Consider the following 14,878-nt stretch of genomic DNA (forward strand, 5'->3'; position numbering starts at 1 on the left):
TTCATTTAAATGTCTTCCCTTACATAGTCCAAGCCCCTTCCCTTCTCAGGGCTTCTTTGATTACTGATGCAATGTCACTGAATGTGGTCAGTGAAGGGAGGGTGGGTGGGTGTCATTGCGGTAGTGGTAGGTGGATATATAAGGGAAAGAAATGGATGGATGGACGGACAGAAGGATGGATGGATGGACGGACGGACAGATGGATGGATGGATGGACGGGATTATGGACGGATGGTGGGATGAATGGACGGGCGGGCGGACAGAAGAACGGATGGATGAATGGATGGATGGATGGGCGGACGGCAGGCGGATGGATGAATGGACGGACGCATGTGCGGACGGCAGGCGGATGGTGGGATGAATGGACGGGCGGGCGGACAGAAGAACGGATGGATGAATGGATGGATGGGCGGACGGCAGGCGGATAGATGGATGGACGGACGCATGTGCGGACGGCAGGCGGATGGATGAATGGACGGACGCATGTGCGGACGGCAGGCGGATGGATGGATGGATGGATGGGCGGACGCATGTGCGGATGGATGGATGGAATGATTGAAAGAGGGGTGTATGGAGGAACCGTAGGCGGTACAATGGATGAATAGATAGATTGATGTCTAAATGAGAGGGTTGAGAAGGAGGTGTGTGGAGGAGCGTGGAGGTGGTACAATGGATGAATGGATAGATTGGTATGTAAATGAGAGGGACTAGAAGGAGATGTATAGAGGAAATGACAAACGTCAGAATGATAAAGAAAGGAGATGGGACGGAGTGGTTGGATGAATAGAGGAATGAAGAGATTGATAAATATCTAAATGAGAAGATGAGAAGGGCGGGTGTGGGCATGGATAGTCAGGGTAGCTGGGAGGGAGGGATGAATGAACACATAAGCTGATGTAGGAGGAGTGCGGATGGATGGATAGGCGGGCGGTCGGACAGACGGATAGATAGATAGATAGATAGATAGATAGATAGATAGATAGATAGATAGATAGATAGATAGACAGACAGACAGACAGACAGACAGATAGATAGATAGATAGATAGATAGATAGATAGATAGATAGATAGATAGATAGATAGATAGATAGATAGATAGATAGATAGATAGATAGATAGATAGATAGATAGGTGGGTGGGTGGGTGGACGGAATGACGGGTGTAATGATATGGCAGACATACCCTAGCAACAGAAGGCTTGCGTAGAATGGATGAATGTATAGATGGAAGTATCCCTTCAGTAACATTAATGTGGATACAGGGTGCTGGTGGGGTGGACGGCTCGTGTGAATGAAGGCGAGCAGCGCATGGGGGGCTGCATGGGAGAGGTGAATGAACCGGTGGAGGGGCAGGAGTTGGGAGATGGATTCATGGGTGAATGGATTCACGAGAGGTGTGGGACCTGGAGGAAAGCGTGAATGAGGAAGTTTGAAATTAGAAGCATGTGAAGGGATGATTTATGGGGAAGGATGAGTTGTGATTGGGCCTTTGGGGGTGGATGACTAGATGGATGGACGACTATTAAACGAAGACCTGTGATGGTGGTAAGGGGCGCCTCACGGCCCCCTCACCTCTGCCCCCTCTCAGCTCTGCCCCTCCTCACCTCAGCATATAGCATTACTCCCCCCTCCCTTCCATCACTCCCCCCTGAAGCTCACTCACCTCAACAGGTAGCATCCCTCCCTCCCCTCTCACTTCCATCACTCCCCCCTGAGGCTCACTCACCTCGGCAGGTATCAACCCTCACTTCCATCTCCCTTCCATCACTCCCTCCTGAGGCTCACTCACCTCAGCAGGTAACATCCCTCCCTCCCCTCTCCCTTGCATCACTGCCCCCCCAGCTCCTCTCCCCACCCGCCCCCCCCCCCCCGAGGCTCACTCACCTCAGCAGGTAGCACCCCACCCTCCCCTCTCCCTTCCATCACTTCCTCCTGAGGCTCACTCACCTTAGCAGGTAACATCCATCCCTCCCCTCTCCCTTCCATCACTGCCCCCCAGCTCCTCCCCCACCCCCTCTGAGGCTCACTCACCTCAGCAGGTAGCATCACTCCCTCCCCTCTCCCTTCCATTACTACCCTCTGAGGCTCACTCACCTCAGCAGGTAACATCCCACCCTTCCCTCTCCCTTCCATCACTACCCTCTGAGGCTCACTCACCTCAGCAGGTAACATCCCTCCCTCCCCTCTCCCTTCCATTACTCCCCCTTGAGGCCCACTCACCTCATCAGGTAACATCCCTCCCCTCTCCCTTCCATCACTCCCTCCTGAGGCTCACTCACCTCAGCAGGTAGCATCACTCCCTCCATTCTCCCTTCCATCACGCTCTCCTGAGTCACACTCGCCTCAGCAGGTAGCATCCCTCCCCCACTCCCTTCCATCACTCCCTCCTGAGTCACACCCCACCTCAGGAGGTACGATCCCTCCCTCCCCTCTCTCTTCCTTCACTGTCACCCCAGAGCCCCTCCCGGGTCACTCCAGACAGGTCTCTGTGCACTAGTGGGCGTGACCTCGGAAACAGGACACCTGTTAAAACAGCACCGCTGCTTACACAAGAGAAAGTTACACGTCGGATAACTGCAAGATCAACAGCAGCGTCGGCCCTGCAGAAGGCACATTCTGGGAACAGGAGCAGACTCCAGGCGCTGCGGAGCCGGTGATCCTCAAAGCCTTCACCGGGTACTCGGACGAGACAAGGGTCGAGGCATCCCTGCAGCTCGGGTGGTCTGTGTCTTCAGCTGTCCAGGAGATCAAGGACCAGGGTCTGTGGATAACCAGGGGTCAGACCGCGCCGGGGTCTGGAGAAGAACCAACATGACGTCCAGCCGGAGACATCCACTGGTGCCCCTCTCCAGGGCGCTCCTGCTGCTCTTCGTATATCTGCAGGTTCCAGGTGGGTCTGTGGATAGTCTCTGATAGAGAGGGAGGGTGGGGGAGGGTCTGTGGACAGTCTATGATAGAGAAGACTGGTGGTGTCTCTCCTGGTCATTGGTGGGTCTGTGGGCAGTCTCTGATAGAGAAGGGTTGTGGTGTCTCTCCTGGTCCTTGGTGGGTCTGTGGACAGTCTCTGATAGAGAAGGGTTGTGGTGTCTCTCCTGGTCATTGGTGGGTCTGTGGACAGTCTCTGAAAGAGAAGGGTTGTGATATCTCTCCTGGTCCTTGGTGGGTCTGTGGACAGTCTCTGATAGAGAAGGGTTGTGGTGTCTCTCCTGGTCATTGGTGGGTCTGTGGACAGTCTCTGAAAGAGAAGGGTTGTGATATCTCTCCTGGTCCTTGGTGGGTCTGGGGACAGTCTCTGATAGAGAAGAGTTGTGGTGTCTCTCCTGGTCCGTGGTGGGTCTGTGGACAGTCTCTGATAGAGAAGGGTTGTGGTGTCTCTCCTGGTCATTGGTGGGTCTGTGGACAGTCTCTGAAAGAGAGGGGTTGTGGTGTCTCTCCTAGTCCTTGGTGGGTCTGGGGACAGTCTCTGAAAGAGAAGAGTTGTGGTGTCTCTCCTGGTCCGTGGTGGGGCTGTGGACAGTCTCTGATAGAGAAGGGTTGTGGTGTCTCTCCTGGTCCGTGGTGGGTCTGTGGACAGTCTCTGATAGAGAGGGAGGGTGGGGGAGGGTCTGTGGACAGTCTCTGATAGAGAAGAGTTGTGGTATCTCTCCTGGTCCTTGGTGGGTCTGTGGACAGTCTCTGATAGAGAAGGTTTGTGGTGTCTCTCCTGGTCCGTGGTGGGTCTGTGGATAGTCTCTGATAGAGAGGGAGGGTGGGGAAGGGTCTGTGGACAGTCTCTGATAGCGAAGGGTGGTGGTGTCTCTCCTGGTCTTGGTGGGTCTGTGGACTGTCTCTGATAGAGAGGGGGGTGGGTCTCTGGACAGTCTCTGATAGAGAAGGGTTGTGGTGTCTCTCCTGGTCATTGGTGGGTCTGTGGACAGTCTCTGATAGAGAAGGGTGGTGGTGTCTCTCCTGGTCCTTGGGGGGGTCTGTGGACAGTCTCTGAAAGAGAAGGGTTTTGGTGTCTCTCCTGGTCCTTGGTGGGTCTGTGGACAGTCTCTGATAGAGAAGGGTTGTCGTGTCTCTCCTGGTCAGTGGTGGGTCTGTGGACAGTCTCTGATCGTCTCTGATAGAGAAGGGTTGTGGTGTCTCTCCTGGTCATTGGTGGGTCTGTGGACAGTCTCTGATAGAGAAGGGTTGTGGTGTCTCTCCTGGTCCGTGGTGGGTCTGTGGACATTCTCTGATAGGGAAGGGTTGTGGTATCTCTCCTGGTCATTGGTGGCTCCGTGGACAGTCTCTGATAGAGAGTGATGGTGATGTGGGGTCTGTGGAAAGTCTCTGATAGAGAAGGGTTGTGTACCCCAGCAGCCAGGGGGATCTGTGGACAGTCTCTGATAAAGAAGGAGGGAGCTGTGGGGTCTGTGGGAGGGAGATGTAGGGTCTGTGGACAGTCTCTGATAAAGAAGGAGGTCTGTGGACAGCCTCTGATAAAGAAGGAGGGAGATGTGGGGGCTGTGGAGGGAGATGTAGGTCCTGTGGACAGTCTCTGATAAAGAAGGAGGATTGTGTAGGGTCTGTGGACAGTCTCTGAAAGAGAAGGGTTGTCGTGTCTCTCCTGGTCTTGGTGGGTCTGTGGACCGTCTCTGATAGAGAGGGAGGGTGGGTCTGTGGATGCTATGATAGAGAAGGAGGGTGGGGGTGGGTCTCTGGACAGTCTCTGATAGAGAAGGGTTATGTTGTCTCTCCTGGTCATTGGTGGGTCTGTGGACAGTCTCTGATAGAGAAGGGTTGTGGTGTCTCTCCTGGTCCTTGGTGGGTCTGGGGACAGTCTCTGAGAGAGATGGATGGTGATTGTGTAACTGTGGGCACTCCCTTTTAGAGAAGGGATGTGGTGTCTCTCCTGGTCATTGGTGGCTCTGTGGACAGTCTCTGATAGAGAGGGAGGGCAGGGGAGGGTCTGTGGACAGTCTCTGATAGAGAAGAGTGGTGGTGTCTCACCTGGTCCTTGGTGGGTCTGTGGACAGTCTCTGAAAGAGAAGGGTTGTGGTGTCTCTCCTGGTCCTTGGTGGGTCTGGGGACAGTCTCTGATAGAGAAGGGTTGTGGTGTCTCTCCTGGTCCTTGGTGGGATTGTGGACAGTCTCTGATAGAGAAGGGTTTGGTGTCTCTCCTGGTCCGTGGTGGGTCTGTGGACAGTCTCTGATAGAGAAGGGTTGTGTTGTCTCTCCTTGTCCTTGGTGGGTCTGTGGACAGTCTCTGATCATCTCTGATAGAGAAGGGTTGTGGTGTCTCTCCTGGTCATTGGTGGGTCTGTGGACAGTCTCTGATAGAGAAGGGTTGTTGTGTCTCTCCTGGTCCGTGGTGGGTCTGTGGACATTCTCTGATAGAGAAGGGTTGTGGTGTCTCTCCTGGTCATTGGTGGCTCTGTGGACAGTCTCTGATAGAGAGGGATGGTGATGTGGGGTCTGTGGACAGTCTCTGATAGAGAAGGGTTGTGTACCCCAGCAGCCAAGGGGATCTGTGGACAGTCTCTGATAAAGAAGGAGGGATATGTAGGGTCTGTGGGAGGGAGATGTAGGTCCTGTGGACAGTCTCTGATAAAGAAGGAGGATGGTGCAGGGTTTGTGGACAGTCTGTGATAAAGAAAGCGGGTGATGCAGGGTCTGTGAGAGGGAGATGTAGGGTCTGTGGAAAGTCTCTGATAAAGAAGGAGGGAGATGTAGGGTCTGTGGACAGTCTCTGAAAAAGAAGGAGGGTGGTGTAGGGTCTGTGGACAGTCTCTGAAAAAGAAGGAGGGTGATGTAGGATCTGTGTACCGCTTCTGATAAAGAAGGAGGGAGATGTAGGGTCTGTGGTAGGGAGATGTAGGGTCTGTGGACAGTCTCTGATAAAGAAGGAGGTCTGTGGACAGCCTCTGATAAAGAAGGAGGATGATGTAGGGTCGGTGAACAGTGTGTGGCAGACAAGGGATATGGTGTGCGTTCAGATGCAGGAGGAGTTGTCGTCACCCTTACAGAGAGAAGGACTGTGGGGGTGGGTCTGTAGACAGTCTGTGTTATAGAAGGCTTGTTGTGTCTGCCAATGCCAGGTGGGTCTGTGAGCAATCTCTGAGAGAGATGGATTGTGTAACTGTGGGCACCCCCTTTTAGAGAAGGGTTGTGGTGTGTCTCCTGGTCATTGGTGGCTCTGTGGACAGTCTCTGATAGAGAGGGATGGTGATGTGGGGTTTGTGGACAGTCTCTGATAGAAAAGGGATGTGGTGTTTCTACTGGTCATTGGTGGCTCTGTGGACAGTCTCTGAGAGAGATGGATGGTGATTGTGTAACTGTGGGCACTCCCTTTTAGAGAAGGGATGTGGTGTCTCTCCTGGTCATTGGTGGCTCTGTGGACAGTCTCTGGGAGAGATGGATGGTGATTGCGTAACTGTGGGCACTCCCTTTTACAGAAGGGATGTGGTGTCTCTACTGGTCATTGGTGGCTCTGTGGACAGTCTCTGAGAGAGATGGATGGTGATTGTGTAACTGTGGGCACTCCCTTTTAGAGAAGGGATGTGGTATCTCTCCTGGTCATTGGTGGCTCTGTGGACAGTCTCTGGGAGAGATGGATGGTGATTGTGTAACTGTGGGCACTCCCTTTTAGAGAAGGGTTGTGGTGTCTCTACTGGTCATTGGTGGCTCTGTGGACAGTCTCTGAGAAAGATGGATGGTGATTGTGTAACTGTGGGCACCCCCTTTTAGAGAAGGGTTGTGGTGTGTCTCCTGGTCATTGGTGGCTCTGTGGACAGTCGCTGATAGAGAGGGATGGTGATTGTGTAACTGTGGGCACCCCCTTTTAGAGAAGGGGTGTGGTGTGTCTCCTGGTCATTGGTGGCTCTGTGGACAGTCGCTGATAGAGAGGGATGGTGATGTGGGGTTTGTGGACAGTCTCTGATAGAAAAGGGATGTGGTGCGTCTCCTGGTCATTGGTGGCTCTGTGGACAGTCTCTGAGAGAGATGGATGGTGATTGTGTAACTGTGGGCACCCCCTTTTACAGAAGGGATGTGGTGCGTCTCCTGGTCATTGGTGGCTCTGTGGACAGTCTCTGATAGAGAGGGATGGTGATGTGGGGTTTGTGGACAGTCTCTGATAGAAAAGGGATGTGGTGCGTCTCCTGGTCATTGGTGGCTCTGTGGATAGTCTCTGATAGAGAGGGATGGTGATTGTGTAACTGTGGGCACTCCCTTTTACAGAAGGGATGTGGTGTCTCTACTGGTCATTGGTGGCTCTATGAACAGTCTCTGAGAGAGATGGATGGTGATTGTGTAACTGTGGGCACTCCCTTTTAGAGAAGGGATGTGGTGTCTCTGCTGGTCATTGGTGGCTCTGTGGACAGTCTCTGAGAGAGATGGATGGTGATTGTGTAACTGTGGGCACCCCCTTTTAGAGAAGGGGTGTGGTGTGTCTCCTGGTCATTGGTGGCTCTGTGGACAGTCGCTGATAGAGAGGGATGGTGATGTGGGGTTTGTGGACAGTCTCTGATAGAAAAGGGATGTGGTGTGTCTCCTGGTCATTGGTGGCTCTGTGGACAGTCTCTGAGAGAGATGGATGGTTATTGTGTAACTGTGGGCACCCCCTTTTACAGAAGGGATGTGGTGTGTCTCCTGGTCATTGGTGGCTCTGTGGACAGTCTCTGAAAGAGATGGATGGTGATTGTGTAACTGTGGGCACTCCCTTTTACAGAAGGGATGTGGTGTCTCTACTGGTCATTGGTGGCTCTGTGGACAGTCTCTGATAGAGAGGGATGGTGATGTGGGGTTTGTGGACAGTCTCTGATAGAAAAGGGATGTGGTGCGTCTTATGGTCATTGGTGGCTCTGTGGACAGTCTCTGAGAGAGATGGATGGTGATTGTGTAACTGTGGGCACTCCCTTTTACAGAAGGGATGTGGTGCGTCTCCTGGTCATTGGTGGCTCTGTGGACAGTCTCTGGGAGAGATGGATGGTGATTGTGTAACTGTGGGCACTCCCTTTTACAGAAGGGATGTGGTGTCTCTACTGGTCATTGGTGGCTCTGTGGACAGTCTCTGATAGAGAGGGATGGTGATGTGGGGTTTGTGGACAGTCTCTGATAGAAAAGGGATGTGGTGCGTCTCATGGTCATTGGTGGCTCTGTGGACAGTCTCTGAGAGAGATGGATGGTGATTGTGTAACTGTGGGCACCCCCTTTTACAGAAGGGATGTGGTGCGTCTCCTGGTCATTGGTGGCTCTGTGGACAGTCTCTGATAGAGAAGGATGGTGATGTGGGGTTTGTGGACAGTCTCTGATAGAAAAGGGATGTGGTGCGTCTCCTGGTCATTGGTGGCTCTGTGGATAGTCTCTGATAGAGATGGATGGTGATTGTGTAACTGTGGGCACTCCCTTTTACAGAAGGGATGTGGTGCGTCTCCTGGTCATTGGTGGCTCTGTGGACAGTCTCTGGGAGAGATGGATGGTGATTGTGTAACTGTGGGCACCCCCTTTAACAGAAGGGATGTGGTGTGTCTCCTGGTCATTGGTGGCTCTGTGGACAGTCTCTGGGAGAGATGGATGGTGATTGTGTAACTGTGGGCACCCCCTTTTACAGAAGGGATGTGGTGTGTCTCCTGGTCATTGGTGGCTCTGTGGACAGTCGCTGATAGAGAGGGATGGTGATTGTGTAACTGTGGGCACTCCCTTTTAGAGAAGGGTTGTGGTGTCTCTACTGGTCATTGGTGGCTCTGTGGACAGTCTCTGAGAAAGATGGATGGTGATTGTGTAACTGTGGGCACCCCCTTTTAGAGAAGGGTTGTGGTGTGTCTCCTGGTCATTGGTGGCTCTGTGGACAGTCGCTGATAGAGAGGGATGGTGATTGTGTAACTGTGGGCACCCCCTTTTAGAGAAGGGGTGTGGTGTCTCTCCTGGTCATTGGTGGCTCTGTGGACAGTCTCTGGGAGAGATGGATGGTGATTGTGTAACTGTGGGCACTCCCTTTTACAGAAGAGATGTGGTGTGTCTCCTGGTCATTGGTGGCTCTGTGGACAGTCTCTGAGAGAGAAGGGTTGTGGTGTCTCTCCTGGTCCTTGGTGGGTCTGGGGACAGTCTCTGGGAGAGATGGATGGTGATTGTGTAACTGTGGGCACTCCCTTTTAGAGAAGGGATGTGGTGTCTCTGCTGGTCATTGGTGGCTCTGTGGACAGTCTCTGAGAGAGATGGATGGTGATTGTGTAACTGTGGGCACCCCCTTTTAGAGAAGGGTTGTGGTGTGTCTCCTGGTCATTGGTGGCTCTGTGGACAGTCGCTGATAGAGAGGGATGGTGATTGTGTAACTGTGGGCACCCCCTTTTAGAGAAGGGGTGTGGTGTGTCTCCTGGTCATTGGTGGCTCTGTGGACAGTCGCTGATAGAGAGGGATGGTGATGTGGGGTTTGTGGACAGTCTCTGATAGAAAAGGGATGTGGTGTCTCTACTGGTCATTGGTGGCTCTGTGGACAGTCTCTGAGAGAGAAGGGTTGTGGTGTCTCTCCTGGTCCTTGGTGGGTCTGGGGACAGTCTCTGAGAGAGATGGATGGTGATTGTGTAACTGTGGGCACTCCCTTTTAGAGAAGGGATGTGGTGTGTCTCCAGGTAGGTCTGTAAAAGGTCTCCAGCAGGAGTTAGAGGGGCTTATCAGACGTTGTTTTGAGGCTTTTGTAAAAGCTACAGGGGGAGTGTGACCCTGAGGCCACCAAGAGATTGTTGCATGGTTGGGAGCCTGGATGGCCAATCACCGCCTTCCAAGCGCTGCCCTTCTAAGGGGTCTATTCACAAGCCCATAGCGCCTCCTCCTGCCACACTAGCCTCATTTGTTTTACGCTAAGGTGGCCCAATGCATGTATTGCGCCACTTTGTGATCCTTTGCGCCACATTTTGCCTGCACCACGGGGGCGTTCGCACACAGGGTGGCAGGTAAAAAGGTTGCAGAGAAATTTAGAACATTTCACTGTGCCATTTTTAGCGTCACAGGCGTTAAAATGGCGTGCCGTTACTTTCAATGGGCCTCCCTTTACTTTGTAGGATTAGCACCACAATTTATGGTGCTAATCCTGAAAAGCACAATAGTGTCATAAATGCTGATGCTATTGCCCTAACGTGAGCCATGGTGTGACGTATTGTAAACATGGTGCACATATGGTGGCATTCGTGGGGCTCCGGGGGGGCGCAGGAAAAGTAGCGCATCAAAGCTGATGCGTAACTTTCTTGTAAATGCATTTATTGGGCGTGCATTGGGCCACTTTGTAAATATGGCATGGGGAAATGGCCTCCTTAAAGCCACATGAGTGCAAAGAAAATGACCCTAGTGTGGCACCAGGCGGCGCCAGGGGCTTCTAAATATGCCCCCTTGTGTCTAAGGCTGGAAAGATACTCTGGGCAGATTTAAGGATTTCTTGCTCCCCTCAGTGCCCCTCTACTGCCACCATGAGTGCATTGTATAAAGATTGAGCGCACCATGGCGCAGGGTAGGGGGCAATAGCATAACATTTTTTTATGCTATTGACATACTGTTCAGGGTTAGCGCCAACATTTTGGAAGAGTACATAGGGGCCCATTGTAACGAATGGTTGCCCCCTATTAACGACTGCTCTGAGCAGATGTTAAAAATGCCAAAAACAATGTTGCAAAGAAATCTCTTAGATTTCTTTGCGCCATTTTTCCAGGCCTCCTAACGGGGAACGCCACCTTTGCATACAGGGCAGGCATAGTGTAGCGCAAAGGGTTACAGAGTGGAGCAATGCTTGCATTGCAGCACTTTGTAAATATGGCACGGGGAAAAGGCCACCTTAGCTCCACCTTAGCATTAAAAAATGAGATCCCTTTCTGCAGAGATGTTGGGTGAGGTATGAATCCTGCTGCTTCCAAAAGACTTGGTGAGATCGGATGAGAAGGCAGCCAGCGGTATGGGTAAGCACCTTATCCAAGATAAATTCTAGTGATGCCATCCTACTCTGAGGTCAACGCCTTGTGGCTATCCTTAGAATTCGTATGCAAATCAAGGCAATTGTGAAACATGAATGATTAGTTATTTCACAGATAGTAAGATTATCTAATGGGAAGGTGACATGAAAATTGTAGCGAATGAACCACCCAAACTTGAAAAACTTGGTGCCTGGGTGAAACCAGCTGATTAGTGTGTCACCCAAGGGAGGTAGGGAGTGTGGGCGACATGCCCTTACAGAGACTGAGGGTCACGATCGCTGGAGCCTGGGTGGCACTGGGGCAGTGATGTCTCACCCTAGAAGGGGGAAGGGGGACCCTGACTACTCTGTCTCACCCTGTACCTCTCTCAGTCTGTCTTCTATCTCTACTCTCTGACTCACCCCAAACCTCAGTTTACTACTAGGATCTCCAAATAACCCTTCCTGGACTCTTCTCTCCTCTACCCCTCCTGGCTCACCCCAAACCTCAGTTTACTACTAGTATCTCCAAATAACCCTTCCTAGAATCTTCCCTCCTCCCACCCCCCCTCGCTCACCCCAAACCTCAGTTTACTACTAGGATTTCCAAATAACCCTTCCTAGACTCTTCCCTCCTACCACCTGTCCTGGCTCACGCAAAACCTCAGTTTACTACTAGGATCTCCAAATAACCCTTCCTAGACTCTTCCCTCCTCCCACTTCTCCTGGCTCACCCCAAACCTCAGTTTACTACTCTTCCCTCCTCTACCCCTCCTGGCTCACCCCAAACCTCGGTTTATTACAAGGATCTTCAAAATAACCCTTCATAGACTCTTCTCTCCTCTACCCCTCGTGGCTCACCCCAAACCTCGGTTTATTACAAGGATCTCCAAAATAACCCTTCCTAGACTCTTCCCTCCTCCCGCCCATCCTGGCTCACCCCAAACCTCATTCTACTACTAGGATCTCCAAATAACCCTTGATAGACACTTCCCTCCTCCCACCCCTCCTGGCTCACCCTAAACCTCAGTTTACTACTAGGCTCTCCAAATAACCCTTCCTAGACTCTTTCCTCCTACCACCCGTCCTGGCTCACGCGAAACCTCAGTTTACTACTAGGATCTCCACAATAACCTTCCTAGACTCTTCCCTAATCCCACTGCTCCTGGCTCACCCAAACCTCACTTTACTACTAGGATCTCGAAATAACCCTTCCTAGACTCTTCCCTCCTCCCACTCCTCCTGGCTCACCCCAAACCTCAGTTTACTAGGAGGATCTCCAAATAACCCTTCCTGGACTCTTCCCTCCTCCCACCCGTCCTGGCTCACCCCAAACCTCAGTTTACTACTAGGATCTCCAAACAACCCTTCCTAGACTCTTCCCTCCTTCCACCTGTACTGGCTCACCCCAAACCTCATTCTACTACTAGGATCTCCAAATAACCCTGCTAGACTCTTCCATCCTCCCACCCCTCCTGGCTCACCCCAAACCTCATTCTACTACTAGGATCTCCAAATAACCCTGCTAGACTCTTCCATCCTCCCACCCCTCCTGGCTCACCCCAAACCTCAGTTTACTACTAGGCTCTCTAAATAACCCTTGATAGACTCTTCCCTCCTTCCACCTGTACTGGCTCACCGCAAACCTCATTCTACTACTAGGATCTCCAAATAACCCTGCTAGACTCTTCCATCCTCCCACCCCTCCTGGCTCACCCCAAACCTCATTCTACTACTAGGATCTCCAAATAACCCTGCTAGACTCTTCCATCCTACCACCCCTCCTGGCTCACCCCAAACCTCAGTTTACTACTAGGCTCTCTAAATAACCCTTGATAGACTCTTTTCTCCTCCCACCCCTCCTGGTTCATCCCAAACCTCAGCTTGCTACTAGGATCTCCAAAATAACCCTTTGTAGACTCTATCCTCCGCCCACTCATCCTGGCTCACCCCAAACCTCATTCTACTACTAGGATCTCCAAATAACCCTTCCTGGACTCTTCCCTCCTCTACCCCTCCTGGCTCACTCCAAACCTCCTTTTACTACTAGTATCTCCAAATAACCCTTCCTGGACTCTTCCTTCCTGCCACCCCTCCTGGCTCACCCCAAACCTCAGTTTACTACTAGGATCTCCAAATAACCCTACTAAATTCTCCCTCATGCATCTCTCCTTTCACTCATCCCAAACCTCATTTTACTACTATGATCTCCCTAATCCCTTTCTACAGACTCTTCCGTCCTCCATCCCTCCTTTTACTCATCCCAAACCTTATCTTACTCTATGATCTCCCAGATACCACTTTCTAGACTCTTCCCTCCTCCATCCCTCCATAATCCTATAAAACCTAACATGTACTCACATGGCCACGGCTCAAATTAACTTATATTTCTTACACTAATCCACCAGTAATCCTTTGGGGTTCCAGAGTAGATTGCTACTCGCCGAAAAGCACTTCGGCGCCTCGTCAGAGTAGTAAGCGCTATACAAATTAAATTACAATTCCATGTCCTGACAGTGACATGGCTGGTGCGTGACACTGCGTCATTGGCGTCTCACCCTAAGAAGGTGGCTGGGGGGCTGGCATGCCCTTACTGAGAGTGAGGGTGACCATGCTTGAGATCTAAGGGGCAGATTTAAGAACCCCTATTGCCTCCTTGCACCACAATAGCATCATTTTTTTTATGCTAATGTGGCCCAACGAGGCCAAAATTGGCACACCAAATTTTCAAACTGGCACAATGGTTGCATTGTGCCATTTTGTAACCCTTTGCGCTACATTATGCCCCCACCAGGCATAATGTATGCAAAGGGGGAGTTACCCCATTGAGGGGGCCTAAAAAATGTCACAAATAAATCTAAGAGATTTCTTTGCGTCATATTTTTCTGCACTTTTAACGCCTTCTCAGAGGAGGTGTTAAAAGGAGGCTCCCATTGGTTACAATGGACCTCAATGATCTTTGCAAGATTAGCGTCAACATTTTTGACACTAATCCTGAAAACCTCTTCACTAGCATCAAAAATGTTGACGCTACTTTCCCTAACTACTGCCATGGTGCGCCGTATCTTAGATATGGCGTACACGTGGTGGCGTTAGGAGGAGCGCTAAAGGGCGAAGAAAAGTGGCGCTGTACTGGGTGCACGGGCTGCAGAGACACTTTTCTTAAATGCGGCCCCAAGTAAGAGATCGACTCGTCAGGTTGTTACCCAAGGAAATGGGGTTAACAGACCTTAGAAAGAGTTTGGCCACCATGGGCAGTGTGTTGGCGCTAACCAGTTCATCAGTGGGCCACCCTAGGAAGGAGGAGTGAGAAGCCCCTACTGAGAGTGGCGGTCACCATTGCTGGGGCCTCGTCTCTACCTGTTCCTATGGCGTCAACCAAGCGCAGCTGTGGAAACTAGGGTGCGACCTCAAACCACTTAACAGGACTCCTACCCCAAGAACAGGTTAAGTAGGGGGTTGAACAGTGCATTTTACATCAGGTGGAAAACCAAAGGTTTTACAAAGAGTTCTGAGGGGTGCCCTGGGAGGCCTGTTCTAATATTGACCAGAAGGAAGCCTGTAGCAGAAAATGGCTGTTTGCCAGGGGTAACTGTGAGTAAACAGTAGGCACGTTATGTGTGTCCCAGGTACAGAGTTCCTCTGATACAGGGTGCACACTGGAAACAGCCTCAGAAGGAGCCTCTCCAAGCTGCTGGGCCTGTGTGCTGTGCATTGTGGTGTTTGTGTAGCACTTACTGCACAGTACTGACTATACCAGTGCGAGCGGCTGAAGTGCTTGCTCACATCGATCAATCAGTCAATCACTCAATCGGGATTTATAAAGCACCGTAAATGTCTGTGAGCGTCTTAAGGCGCTGGACAGCGTCTTGTTTTGAGCTTACGTGGGAAATGTATCCATGCCGTGCGTGATGACCGCTGAGGTGTGGTTATGGTGTTATGGGATGCAGCGCTTCGAAGCACAATACAGGAGGAGATG

General features: G+C 51.6%; 1 protein-coding gene across 1 annotated transcript in view; it reads left to right on the top strand.

Moving 5' to 3' along the window:
- The first annotated feature begins 2,485 nt into the window (after positions 1-2,485).
- The window catches only part of LOC138301448 (uncharacterized), a 115,970-nt gene continuing 103,577 nt past the window's right edge, over positions 2,486-14,878 (top strand). The window contains exon 1 of the mRNA XM_069241948.1: positions 2,486-2,889. Coding sequence (XP_069098049.1) covers positions 2,811-2,889 — 79 coding nt within the window. The 5' untranslated portion in view covers positions 2,486-2,810. The remainder of the gene's footprint in view (positions 2,890-14,878) is intronic.

This window comes from Pleurodeles waltl, chromosome 6 (genome assembly GCF_031143425.1).
Source record: "Pleurodeles waltl isolate 20211129_DDA chromosome 6, aPleWal1.hap1.20221129, whole genome shotgun sequence".
In the NCBI taxonomy this organism is placed as follows: Eukaryota; Metazoa; Chordata; class Amphibia; order Caudata; family Salamandridae; genus Pleurodeles; species Pleurodeles waltl.